This window comes from Trichosurus vulpecula, chromosome 1 (assembly GCF_011100635.1).
Source record: "Trichosurus vulpecula isolate mTriVul1 chromosome 1, mTriVul1.pri, whole genome shotgun sequence".
In the NCBI taxonomy this organism is placed as follows: Eukaryota; Metazoa; Chordata; class Mammalia; order Diprotodontia; family Phalangeridae; genus Trichosurus; species Trichosurus vulpecula.
Genome location: NC_050573.1, coordinates 394,958,371 through 394,970,972, shown reverse-complemented (window position 1 = coordinate 394,970,972; position 12,602 = coordinate 394,958,371). Strand labels below are relative to the sequence as shown.

The 12,602-nt window shown below is 42.2% G+C and overlaps 1 protein-coding gene across 1 annotated transcript in view; it reads left to right on the top strand.

Moving 5' to 3' along the window:
- Positions 1 to 12,602, top strand: part of CCBE1 (collagen and calcium binding EGF domains 1) — a 65,785-nt gene that overhangs the window by 21,950 nt on the left and 31,233 nt on the right. Inside the window, exons 6-7 of the mRNA XM_036746308.1 lie at positions 6,846 to 6,980; positions 9,713 to 9,850. Coding sequence (XP_036602203.1) covers positions 6,846 to 6,980; positions 9,713 to 9,850 — 273 coding nt within the window. The remainder of the gene's footprint in view (positions 1 to 6,845; positions 6,981 to 9,712; positions 9,851 to 12,602) is intronic.

The following is a 12,602-nucleotide window of genomic DNA, read 5'->3' as shown; positions in this document are numbered from 1 at the left end:
TTGATTTTATTGCTTATTTCTTTTATATGAATTTTATGGCTTTAACTAATTATACAAAATAATCATTTTGTATTTTCATTTAGTCCATAAATTAATTTGGGAAGTATTAAAGTTTTTACTATACTATCTTGATATAATCTTGGGCAGAGTTATGTGTTCATTTGTATACTTCTTTCTGAATTTCTGTTAGGGTTTTTGACCCATCAGTAACTTTTAATACTATGGACTACTTTTTCCTCTCTTGGTTTCTGTGACACTACATCCTTATGGTTTTCCTCCCACTTCTCCGACTGCTCTTTCTCTGTCTCATAGAGTCAATTCACTTCCTCTCTCTGCCTTTTCTCTTAAGTGTCTCTGTCCTCCAAGATTTTGACTTGTGCCTTCTTTTATTCTTTTTCTATACTTTCTCCCTCATTTATTTCATCCATTCCCATGACTTCAATTTACCCCATGCATGTGATTCCTAAATCTATTAAGTCCAATTCCAACCTCTTCCCATTTCCAGCTTCTCACTGGATATCTTTACAGGGATATTCCACAAATACCTTAAACAGCTCCATATTTCTACAACTCATTCATTATTCCATATCATCCCAAATTTACCCTTCTCCTCAACTTCTGTTTCTGCTAATGGTGCCACAATTCCAGGAATTCAGACTCAAACTTCCAGTCATCTTTGATTCTTCTTCTTCCTCTTTCCACGTATCAAATCAGTCACCAAGACTTGTTTTTACCTCTGTGAAGTCTCTTTTTGCAGTTGGCCTCCTTGCTTCAACTGTCTTCACTCTCCAATCTGTCTTCCGCATTGCTGCCACAGTGATATTCTTAAACCACAGCCCTGTCATTCTCCTGACCAGTAAGATCCAGGAGTTTCCTATTGCCTTCAAGGTCAAATACAAACTTCGTTAGACTTTTCAAACTCTGCACAATCTGACCGCAACTTACCTTTCTGGACTTATTATAGATTACTCCCACTCAACTTCCTGTACACTTGATTCCAGACACTGCCTTTCTTGGTGTTGCTTATACATGGCCCTTCTTGCCCCTGCCTTTGTATTAGCTGGCTCCCATGCCTGGAAGGTACTCCCTCCTCAGCTTCACCTCTTAAAGTCACTTGTAGTTGTTCAGTCATTTCAGTTATATCTGACTCTTCATGACTCCCTTTGGGGTTTTCTTAACAAAGATACTGGAGTGGTTTGTTATTTCCTTCTCCAGCTCATTTTATATGTGAAGAAATGGAGGTAAACAGGGCTAAGTGACTTGTCCAAGGTCACACAGCCAGCAAGTGTCTGAGGCCAGATTTGAACTCAGGAAGATGAGTCTTCCTGACTGTAGGTCCAGTAACTCTATGCAGTGTGGCACCACCTAGCTACCTTAAAATCACTAGTTACCTGCAAAACTCAATTCAGATACCACTTCCTACTTGGGGCCTTTCTTGATGCCCCTAGGTGTTAGTGTCTCCCCCCACCCCACTCCAAATATTATTTTGTATTCATTTGTTACATATTCTGTATACGGTTATGAATAACAGTGAGCATTTCCACAGGACAGCAGAGTGACTCATTCTAAACTTGTCAATAATGTTTTCGCCGTGTTGAACACATTGGAAAGAAGTCATGCTAGATGAGGTGGTGGAAAATGTCCAAGTTCAGCCAAGTTAAGCATCCAAGGTTATTTCCTGTCTTACAGGAATCTACCCAACTGGAATTCAGACCCTTGAATTTCTCTACTCATCCTAAGTGTCCCAGTTTTTTTTTCTGTCTCCTAGCCTGATCAAAAAAACATAAATTCCCCATTAGAATTCATATGTATTGGGGGATTGGATAGGAGCACTCCGCTTGGATTTGGGTAGACAGTTGGGACATTTCTGGTGATGTGCTTGGGGAAAGAAATGCAGAACAGAAGAAGTAGCCAGGAATTTCAGATCTAGTCTAAGGCCATCCAAGGCAAAAAATAGATTCTTGCTGTTGTGTGTATGTAGATACTGGGGGAGGAAGGAATGGGGCAATGGGAAAGGGAAAAAAATCCTCTCCGCTGCTGTTGGAAATCCAAGAAAGAGCTGGCGCTGACTTTGTCCCAGCAAAGAAACTGCCTCAAAAGAGACCAGAAGCCATCTCTCCTTACTCCTTATGAACCAGTCTTTTTTTGGCCCAGCTCCCCGCGTAGGGAGCAACAAACCAACAAGGAAGCTTTAGTTTCTCTTACCCTTTTGCAGAGAACCAGGGCATGTAGTTACCAAATATGACCCAAAGAAACACCCAGAGTAGGGGATCCATCCATCCCACCATTCATGAATTTCCATTTAAATGACTTAGTTGGTTTTCCTTCCTCTAAACCCCCTGGAATGCTCCTGGCTTTTACTTATGCATCATAAGGAATCATGCCTTAGTGTATACATCAAAGAACTATGATATTGTGGGTGTGTGAACCTCCTCCACTGATGCTAATTACAAATCACCTATGATTTCATAGGCTTATAGGACCTAGGGCTGAAAGGAACTTTTGTGATCTTCCAATCCAACCACTTCACTATATAGATGAGGAAACTAAAGCCTAGGAAAGTTAAGTGACTTGCCCAAGGTCATACAAGGAGTGACAGAGGCCAGATTCAAGCACAGATCATCTAGCTCCAAAGACAATGGTTTTTAACTGTACCATTCTGCCTCCAAGTTACCTGAGACTCAGAAAAATAAGTGGCACTTGAACTCAGGACTTCTGAACTTCAGCTTTAGTATTCTATCCACTATGCCATGATGTCTTTATGGGTAAGTGGATGGAAACCTCAGTCATCTGGCCCCTCTCCTTCCTGTGCCAACAATAGTCAAATTGGCATAGGAGTGATCATCAAAGCCATGGTCAAGCTAAGTGCTCTTCACTTCCCCCTCCCTGGCAGATGCTGATGGATGACCACATCTGGCAGTGCAGAACAGAGGAAAATAATTCATGGTTGCCAATAGTTGAAGCTTTACACAGCAAGAAGGTGCAGCACTGGAGAAGGAGAAAGCACAGAACTTTGTCCATGTGGCGGTGATTCTCAGTCAGAGTCAAGTATGCCTGACTGAGACCAGGGCTGCTCAATGGAAACTCACAAATTCACCCTAAAAGCTACTTGGTGACTAGAAGAGCCCTTTTGGAATTAGAGAAAGGAGAGTTGCTGGCATCCCTTTAGGAATGGGCATTGATTCGGCAGAACCCGTGACTGTGAGGAATAAGCTCAAGCCTAGAAAACTTCCTAGTCCATAGTTCAGAGAATCATAAGTCTAGATCTTAGAGATCATTTAGTCCAACTCCTTCATTTTACAGATGAGGAAACTGAGGCACAGAGAGGTTAAGTGACTTGCTCGGCATCATCTAGGTAATAAGTGGCCAGGTCAGAACCCGAACCCAGGTCCTTTGACTCCAAACCCTGTGATATTGTGCCACACTGCCCAACCTCAAGATCATCTTCTAGTGTTAAAACAGGCTCTCCTCCCATGTCATAGCTAACAGCCCACCCATATTACCTTCACTCTATAGCAGAATGAAGCCAGACTTGGAGCTTCCAAGAACAGTTTGTCTGTCAGCACCCATAGGGTAGTACAGTGATTAATGAGATCTTGGACATGAGTCTGGAGTAAATCGTTCTTATTTAGCACCTGGGTCAGAGCCAAGCACCCTGCGAAAAAAAAGGCCAGTCACTAAATTCATGAGAATCGAAAGGGGATGTACTAAGTCTCTCTGGCCACTAGAACAGCTGCTCAGATTAATACAGTTTTATAGGCCAGGGCCAACTGCCCTATCCTACTCAAAAGCTGTAAGCTCCTTACAAGAACCCACAGACATTTCTGTTTTGAAGGCCTCCTTTGAATTTTTCCCCGTCAGACTCGTCGCCTTTACTCCTATGTGAGAACAGCAAAGTGAGATAGAAGTTCTTGGCCAACCCCAGCTTTCAGATTAAAAATGGAAAAAATGACCTGTAACACCAGCCTGGTCCACCTTCAGATTGCTGTGATCAGAAGCATCAATGAGGCACATGCATTGTACAGGGAAAAGAGCACTTGGGGGAGCTTAGCAATGGTGATGGAGGAGGAAGCCGTGTTATGTACCAGGGGCAGCAGCCTTGGCTCGGCTGCTTGATCCAGTATGTGAAGGAAACAGGGCCATTAAACAAGTAGGTGGTGCAGTGGATAGCGTTTACTTGGAGTCCAGATCTGATTTAAAATCTGTCAGACACTCACCAGCCATGTGACCCCAGGCAAATACTTGACCTCTCTTACTCTCAGTCTTCTCTTAAGTAAAATGAGGATAACAATAATATTTATATCTCAGGGCAGCTAGGAGGCACAGTGGATAGAGAGCACTGGCCCTCGAGTCAGGAGGACCTGAGTTCAAATCCAGCCTCAGACACTGAACACTTAACTAGCTGTGTGACCCTGGGCACTTAACCCTAATTGCCTCACCAAAATAATAAAAATTATTAATATTATTATGTCTATGTCTCAGGGTTGTTATGAGAATCATATGCACATGTAGAATGCTTTGTAAACCTCAAAAGTGCTGTATAAATTGTAGCTATTATCACTAACCCTGGGCCTGGAATGCCATCCTCACCTTGTGGTACTGGCTGCTCATCCACCAGCTTAGCCAGCAACCTAGACCACCACGGCTGCCCTGGTCCCAAACAACTTTGAGTTTATTAGAAAAAAACTACCAGCCTTCACAAATGTACCAACTTCTTCATCCCAGAAGTCTTCTATTTTCAGTCCACTGTCCCTGAGAGAAGTGCACAGCCGGTCTACCAGAGGAGACCAGGGTTGGCGAGGATTATAGGTTTAGAGCTGTAAGGGACCACAGAAGCCACCCGGTTCACCTTCCCTCCCCATTTTACAGGTGAGAGGAAACTGAGGCACAGGTAATTGAGGCAGTATTTGAACCCAAGTCCTCTAATTTTAAAGCCAGTAATCTTTCCACTGAACCGTGTTTCTTCCTGCCATTGTACTCTGAAAATCTCAATCTTGCTCTCCAGCTGTGTGCCCAGGAGAAGGACAACAGTAAGTTTTGCAGCTCTTAGGTCTGCCAGAGAATGAGACTATTTATGGCAAGGGAAGAGTGGACCCTAACGGCATTGTTGAAGCAGTAGACAACGTCATGATTCATAAGATGGAAAATGCCTGTGTTTCTGGCCATTGGTGCCCAGAAAAAGTGTACCAGTCTCCTTACCCAGGAAAGAAGCCCTCTGTTGTTCAGAATTTTAATAAATGGGATTTCTATTTGGAGGAAAACATTGTATTCGGTAAAACAAAACAAAACAAAAAACCCCCACAAAAAACCAAAACCCAACCCTGGATTTTTATGTATTACTAGCTGTGTAAATTTAAGCAAATGAATCTACCTTCCAGGACCTCAGTTTCCTTCTCTGTGAAATTTAGAGGATAGAACCAGTGAACTTTTAAGGTCTCTTCCAGCTCTCTGTGTCTAATGTGGCATTGTAACGAAGGCTCTTGGAAAGTGTACCAGGCAGGGCCAGGGACCAGAACTGCAGATGAATTATTAGAAATCTGCAAAGTTAGGTAGGATACTTGGTGAGAAATTCTGTCTTCTAGTGTTTCAAGTAGCACCACCAATTGAGGTTAAACTTAATTTCCTCCTTCTTCCTCGACTGAATTTCTCATTCCCTTTTCTTAGGTTAGAACCAACTTGGGAAAACATACTTTAAAGCACTGGTCTCTAAACATTTTTGATCATGTATCCCTATCAGCTAAAAAAAACAGAGCACATATCCCCAATATATGTATATTAACTTATATATAAAATGTATATATATACTCATTATAACACACATGAGCTCACCACTGTCCTAGTAATGAGATAAAGATGAAATAACATTTGATTCTACAGTCAGTATAGAGCCACTGGAGTTTTTTGAGCATGAGTGTGGCACAATCAGATTTGTGCTTTAGGAAAATCATTTTGGCAGCTGAGTGGAGACTGGAATGGAATGGGGAGAGACTTGAAAGAGGGAGGCCAACTAGAAAGCCATTTTAGTACTGTAGATGAGGGGTGGTAAGGACTTGAACTAGGGTTGTGGCTTTGTGAATAGAGTGTAGGGAGTGGGCCCTTCAGAGCGTCCTCAACTTAGTAGTTCCCTCAACTGAAACAAGGAAGTTCAGAAAAGGAAGGGGTTTGAGAGGAAATAAAGTATAATCAGATGTGTAGGGCATATTGTGGTCCATCCATGCTTGATCATCCTTCTTGTCTGTCCCACTCAAAATAAAAAAGGGGGAGTTGGCGCCTTTATTCAGCAGTCACTGACCCAAGAGCCAAGTCCACCCTCTAAGGGATACCTGCTGCAGCCAAGAATTGATCTGGGAAACGAGGAAGGGTATTCTGGGTGAGGAGAGATTTTCCCAATGGCACCTGTATAGCTACTACTGTGGGTGCCCAAGTAACATTTAGGCTACAACTATCCCAAGGGGCCAACTCTTAGGGGAGAAGAGGAGAAGTTACAAATTTGCACACTAAGGAGAGAAGGCGAAATGGAGAAATGTTGGTGTATAATAGTAGTTGTGGTTGTTTTAGAGACAAATCCCACGATTGGCTATCAGAGGAGGGTAGAATGTGACCCATTTTCCCAACCCTCTCATTGATTGATTCCATTACCCATTGAACATTGATTCTGTGATAACTCCTTTGAGTCAGATCACAATCTTCCAGGGCACTATGGCCTCTACTTTGGAGACCACTGCTCTAGAACATTAGTTCTCCATTTTCCACCTTTTAATCATATACTCTCAAAATATCACAGTCCCTATTGTCATAGGATTATTGTTGCCAATGATTTTGCATGTTGTTTGTCCATCTTCCAGATTACGATGTGTGCTCTGAGGCTCCTTGTGAACAGCAATGCACAGATAACTTTGGCCGAGTTCTATGTACCTGCTATCCAGGGTACCGGTATGACCGGGAGAGACACAGAAACAAAGTGAAGCCTTACTGCTTAGGTATGTTGGGTAACTTCTTGAGTTTGCCACTTTTGAGGGAATCTACTTCATCTTCCATAGGCATCTCCATTGGTCAAGCACTTTTTTGTAAGGTCTCTAATGACTAAGAATCGTACTAACCTTTGACTCCTCTCCATAAATCTTCATCTCTGTGGGTTGGCATCCCACTTAGAAGCATACTAGTTGTGACTCTTTGTGATTATGGAAATATCCACAGTGACTCTCAGACCACTTCCAGGAAAAATTCATGTATACAGCTGATACCATTTAACTATTCAATAACAAATAAACAGAGGGAAGAGGAAAAAGAAACAACAAATTCATTATGAAATTGAAAATAGATGATAAAGAAAGTTTTGAGCCAGAGAACCAAATAGAAACAAGCTTGTCCTTAGATTAGCTATAGAGCACAGGCAGCTTTAAAAGGGAAGAGACTCACATGTGGCAGGCAGCTTGGAACCAAGGGAAAGGAAGCTTAGGAGGCCAACATCCTGGACGTGACTGAAGAAATCATTAAATCACCATCTTGTCCTCCCACTGTCACACAAACCTATCCATGGATTAAATGCCAGTGCCATCATTTGTTGGCTCCCTAAGTCTCTTTGGAAAATAGCTTATGGTCAACTATACAGGAGAAGAAGAAAATCAGATTTGGGATTAGAGGACCTGGATTAACATCTTGTCTTTGTTACTTATGATCTGTGTGACCTTGAGTGTGTAAGTCACTTAAGTTCTGAGTCCCTGTTTCTTCATCTATGAAATGAGGGACTGGGTAACTTTTAAAGTCCCTTTCAGTGCTAAGTCTAGGATGTTGTGCTCCTAGCATGGTGAACCAAGATGGAAAAGAAGCCAAGTTTCACTATGTAGCCTGTCCTTATTATGCTTGGCTTTGCCTCCTTCAGGCTTTCTAGACTTTTTGAGGGACATTCTCTATAGAGTTAGTCTGTGGTCCCTTCCACATCTGGGAGAACTGTGTCCTGTTAGGTGCACAATAAATCCCAAGCACAAAACTTTTATTTTTTTATTTTTCAATTTTGAGCATGCTTTTTCTACCCTACTCCTTAATTCTTATAACTTTGGGAATCTGCAAACCATTGACATTGCTTATAAAGATCAATCTGAAGCTTGTTTTCACCTGCTTCATCCTTTATTTTGACATTACCAATAGGTGAAAAGTTCAGGCAGTGCCATACTCAGTGGGCAGCTGGAGGCAGGAGGGTATGTGTCAGTTTGAAATACTGGAGCACTGCCAATAAGTGTCAGGCTGTGATGTTACAATGGTCCCATAGCCTGTGCATTGCAGAGGATGAAGGGCAGGCACCTAGCCAATGAAGCTCCCACTTTCAGTGTTCTTATACTACCTGCAGTCACTGGGAGCTGAGGGAGGGGGAGAAAGGCCCTTGGCAGCACATCAAGGAAGCTCCTGGAACATGCATCAGACTTGCATGTCATTAGCTTCCTAGAGTGCACACCCAGCCTCAGTCTGTCCAACACATGTGCACTGTCTGAAGCCCCAGTATCATTGCTTCTGTCTGCTGGCACCTGGAGTTGTTTACAGACTGTGTACGTGAAGCTTATTCAAGACTCCTCACTCTCCCCACCCCTCCACTGCCACCTTCCCATGGGTTGAAAACATTTCCTTTCCCTGTGTTTCAGCAGGGGAGTGAATCCGTGATGTGAATAGATGACCCTGGCTTTGAAAGCCCTGTTGACTCATTTTCAAGGCTTATGAGGAGCTTGTTAGTCCAGAGGGAGGAATTTTCAGGTTTTGGGTCACTGATGGGCCAAATTTCACAGGGAGAGCACTCTGCATGGAAGTCCCAATGATCTTCAGATTCTTTTTAGTGACAGTGACATTTCCCAGCTATGTTACTCAGTCTTTTTTTTTAATTGAAAAAGACATTCTTACCCTTAGACTCCACATCAGCAAAAGAGGACGTTAAAAAGTCCTCAACTTACCCGGACATTTGAAAATAAAAATTAGGCCAATTGAATTGCTAATAATGATAGTAAGCAGATGTTGTATTTGTTTGGCATATGTTTACTTTCAAAATATTTTCCAAACTAAGCCAACTGGTAGGGGTAATTAAAACAGGTGTTATTATCTAGTCCTATAAATGGAGAAATTGAGGTATAAGAAAGTTACGTGACCAAGCTTATGTCACGCAGATAGCTAGCAGCAGAACCAGTCCTAGAACACACTGCTTTTGGATGTCTCCACAATGAGGGCAGTTGAAAAGAGTTTCTTTCATGGATGGATCATATTTCTAGCTTCCCATTTTATTCCCCATTTGAATATAAACTCCTTGAAGGTAAGAACTGTTTTTATTTTTTTCTTTGTCTCCCCAGCATTTAGCACAACACCTGTGCTAACTAACTGACTAACTAACTAACATGACCCCTTTTGGTGTTTTTTTCCGGCAAAGATATTGGAATATTTGTGCCGTTTCCTTCTCCAGAACGTTTTACAGATTAGGAACTGAGGCAAAGAGGGTTCAGTGACTTGCCCAGGGTCACACAGCTAGTAAGCTAGCTACCCACCTGGCAAGTAGTAAGCACTGAATAAATGCTTGCTTACTGATCGAATGATTAATTGATTATCCAAAATCACATCGATTGAGGTTGTGCAAAAAAGTCATCTGGACAGAACGCCCAACTCGACATAACCTATTCCTTAGGAAATCTATTTTCTAAAGCTCTCTAAGTATCTTTGGACATTGGTTCCAATACAGATATCGATGAGTGTGCCACCAGCAATGAGACGCTCTGCTCTCACATCTGCGTCAACACCTTGGGCAGCTACCGTTGTGAGTGTCGGGAGGGCTACATCCGAGAAGAAGACGGAAGGACATGTACCAAAGGAGACAAAGGTGAGCAATGCATGGTGGGAGATAGAACTGAGTTCGATGTTATCTCCAGCCTCATCTGTCGAAGTAAACACAGGCCCAGAGGCCTGAAATAAATTGGGAGGTGGTGAGGGGCATGTTAGAGGATGGCAGGAAAAGCAAGATGGAGACATGGAAATATCCATAAAAATGGGAAACAATTAATTACTCATTTGCATAGTAGTTTAAGACTTTTAAAGTACTCTCTATACATTATCTCATTGGAGTCTCACAACAACGTTGTGAGATATATGTTGCAAATAATATTATCCTGATTTTACAGATGAGACAACTCAGGCTTTGGGAGTTTAAGTGACTTGCCCAGGATCACACAACTAGTAAGTGTTCTGAGGCAGGATTCAAACTCAGGTCTCCTAACTTCTAGTTCAATGCTCTGTCCACTACACCAGATTACTTCTCCAAACCAGAATCTCAGGACCATAATTATTCATATAAGATTTGTAGCTTCTGAGACACGTTTTTAAACAGGCAGTCCCAAGGAAATCGGGAGCTCAAATCCAAACCTTGTCAGACCCTCCTCCCACAATAGTGTGTGTGTTGGGGGTGGGGGAGGGAAGGGAGCAGTGTTTCTAATAGTAGTGATCCAAAGAGAGGGTGAGTTGGGAAGGGAAACCTTTGATGAAAAGAGTTGGTGAAAAAGTTATCTACCAGTACCCACAGGGAAGTATAGTGATAGAATGCAAAGAGCATTGTTTAGGTTAAAGAACCTGATTTCCATCCTGACTTTGCTACTTACCACCTGTGTAACTCTGAGCAAGTCTCCAGACCTCTGCTTCCTTATCTGTAAAATGTGGGAGTTGGACCAGATGGCCTCAGTCAAAAGTCTCGTCCAGCTCTAGCTCAGTGATCCTAGGTTTTCAGACTGGTAGATTTTGGGAAGAAATTGTACACCCTGCTAAAGGAGTGCCTCTCTTATTTAAAAGCTCACCCATAATTCAATAAAGCTTGAATATATACTTTGGTAATTACAGAGGATAGAGTGAGCGGCAGGCACGCTTGTATCCTCTGAGAGGATGTAGATGAAGGAGGCCCCACTCTCCTGAAATATTAGATTAAAATATTAAGCATTCACATATGAGAGCAGTAATACCAATCTATAACACATCAGCTGTATGCAATCCAGATGTCTGAGCTACCCAGGGAAATGAACAACCAGGATCTTGGATTATTTGCTTATTTAAACCTATCTTGATATACTGGTTGCTAAGTGTGCAAAGGTATGCAGTATCAGGGGAAAGCACACGTAGAGAAAACTCAGGTCTGATTTGTATATTCAACTAAACTATTCAGTTTGTTTCCTGATAAACTTTAAATATAATATATAATATTAATACATTATTTATTATTATATAGTATTATAATTACTTAATAATATAATATTAAATATAATATAATAATAAATATACATGTAATAAAAACATATTTATGTAGTGATTTAAGCTTTGCAAAGTGGTTTACAGACATTATCTCATTGATCTTCACAACAAACCCATGAGGCAGATGCTACAAATCTTATTAATCCCTATTTTACAGATGAGGGAAATAAAGCTCAGAGTTGCTGAGAGGCTTTCAGAAATATTACCATACAGCTAAGAAACTTAAGAGGTGGCCCTCAAACCTAGATCTTCCCAATTTCAAGTCTGTTCTATCTATTATACCACACAAGTGACTATATACATTCTTCTGGGTGAGAGAAAAATTGAACGCAAAAAGCTCTCTACCAAAAATGATTAACCCTCAGACACATAAGGAAATAAAGCAGGACACAGAAAAGGAAGGCTTCAGTGGTGGGGCGGTGGGGGGGGGGGGGGGGGGCGGGGTTATAGACCATGGCGTAATACAGAGGAAGGAGTGAATTTCACTGGGCCATCAGATTCTCAATTCCATCTCCATGGTAATGTTTGCCCATATCAAGTCTTGCTCCGCAAGAGCTCATTGATATGTGTGTGTGTGTTTGTGTGAGAGAGACAGAGAAAGATAGAGACAGAGAGAAGGGGAGAGAGGAAGACAGAGACAAAGACAGAGAAAGACAGAGACACACAGAGACAGAAAAGAGAGACAGAGACACAGAGAGACAGAGAGAGAGAGAGAGAGGGAGGGAGGGAGAAGTTTGGAAGATCAGAGCATACATATTAAAATACACTAGAAAGCTAGTCATTGGCCAGTGGAGGCCGCAGAAGGAACCCAGATGTGTTGTGTATGCTCCATATGACCCATACTCTTAAGTCTGGAGGCTGCTGTGATCTGTCAGCTTAAGTCTTGGCCATCTGTTATCCTGTATCAGTTAAATCCCCAGAAAGGGAAGGTAGCAGGACCCTATCAGGTTATCAGTGTTATGGATTCTCCTCAAATTTACTGGGATTGCGGTAAGATGAAAGGAGAGGAGGAATCAGGTGTAAGTCATGTATCAGACAGACAAAGGGGAGGTGAAGAAGGAAGGACCACCCATAGGAACATGGGCAAAGCCTTGGTTCAGGTGCCTGAGACATTAGTGACCTAGGCAGAAGGAAGACTTCCAGAGGCCCCATACAAGCACAGCAAGTAGTCTGAGAGGGTAGCAATGAGATGAGGGAGGATCAGGGAGTTGCATGCTGATGCTAATTGTATTTTAGCCTCCAGTTATCTCCTTTGGTTCTTCTGAAATCAGTAGCAGCTCCCCCCACCCCATAAATCTCAGCCTGTGGGGGAATCCCCACAGTTTCACGAATCATGATCG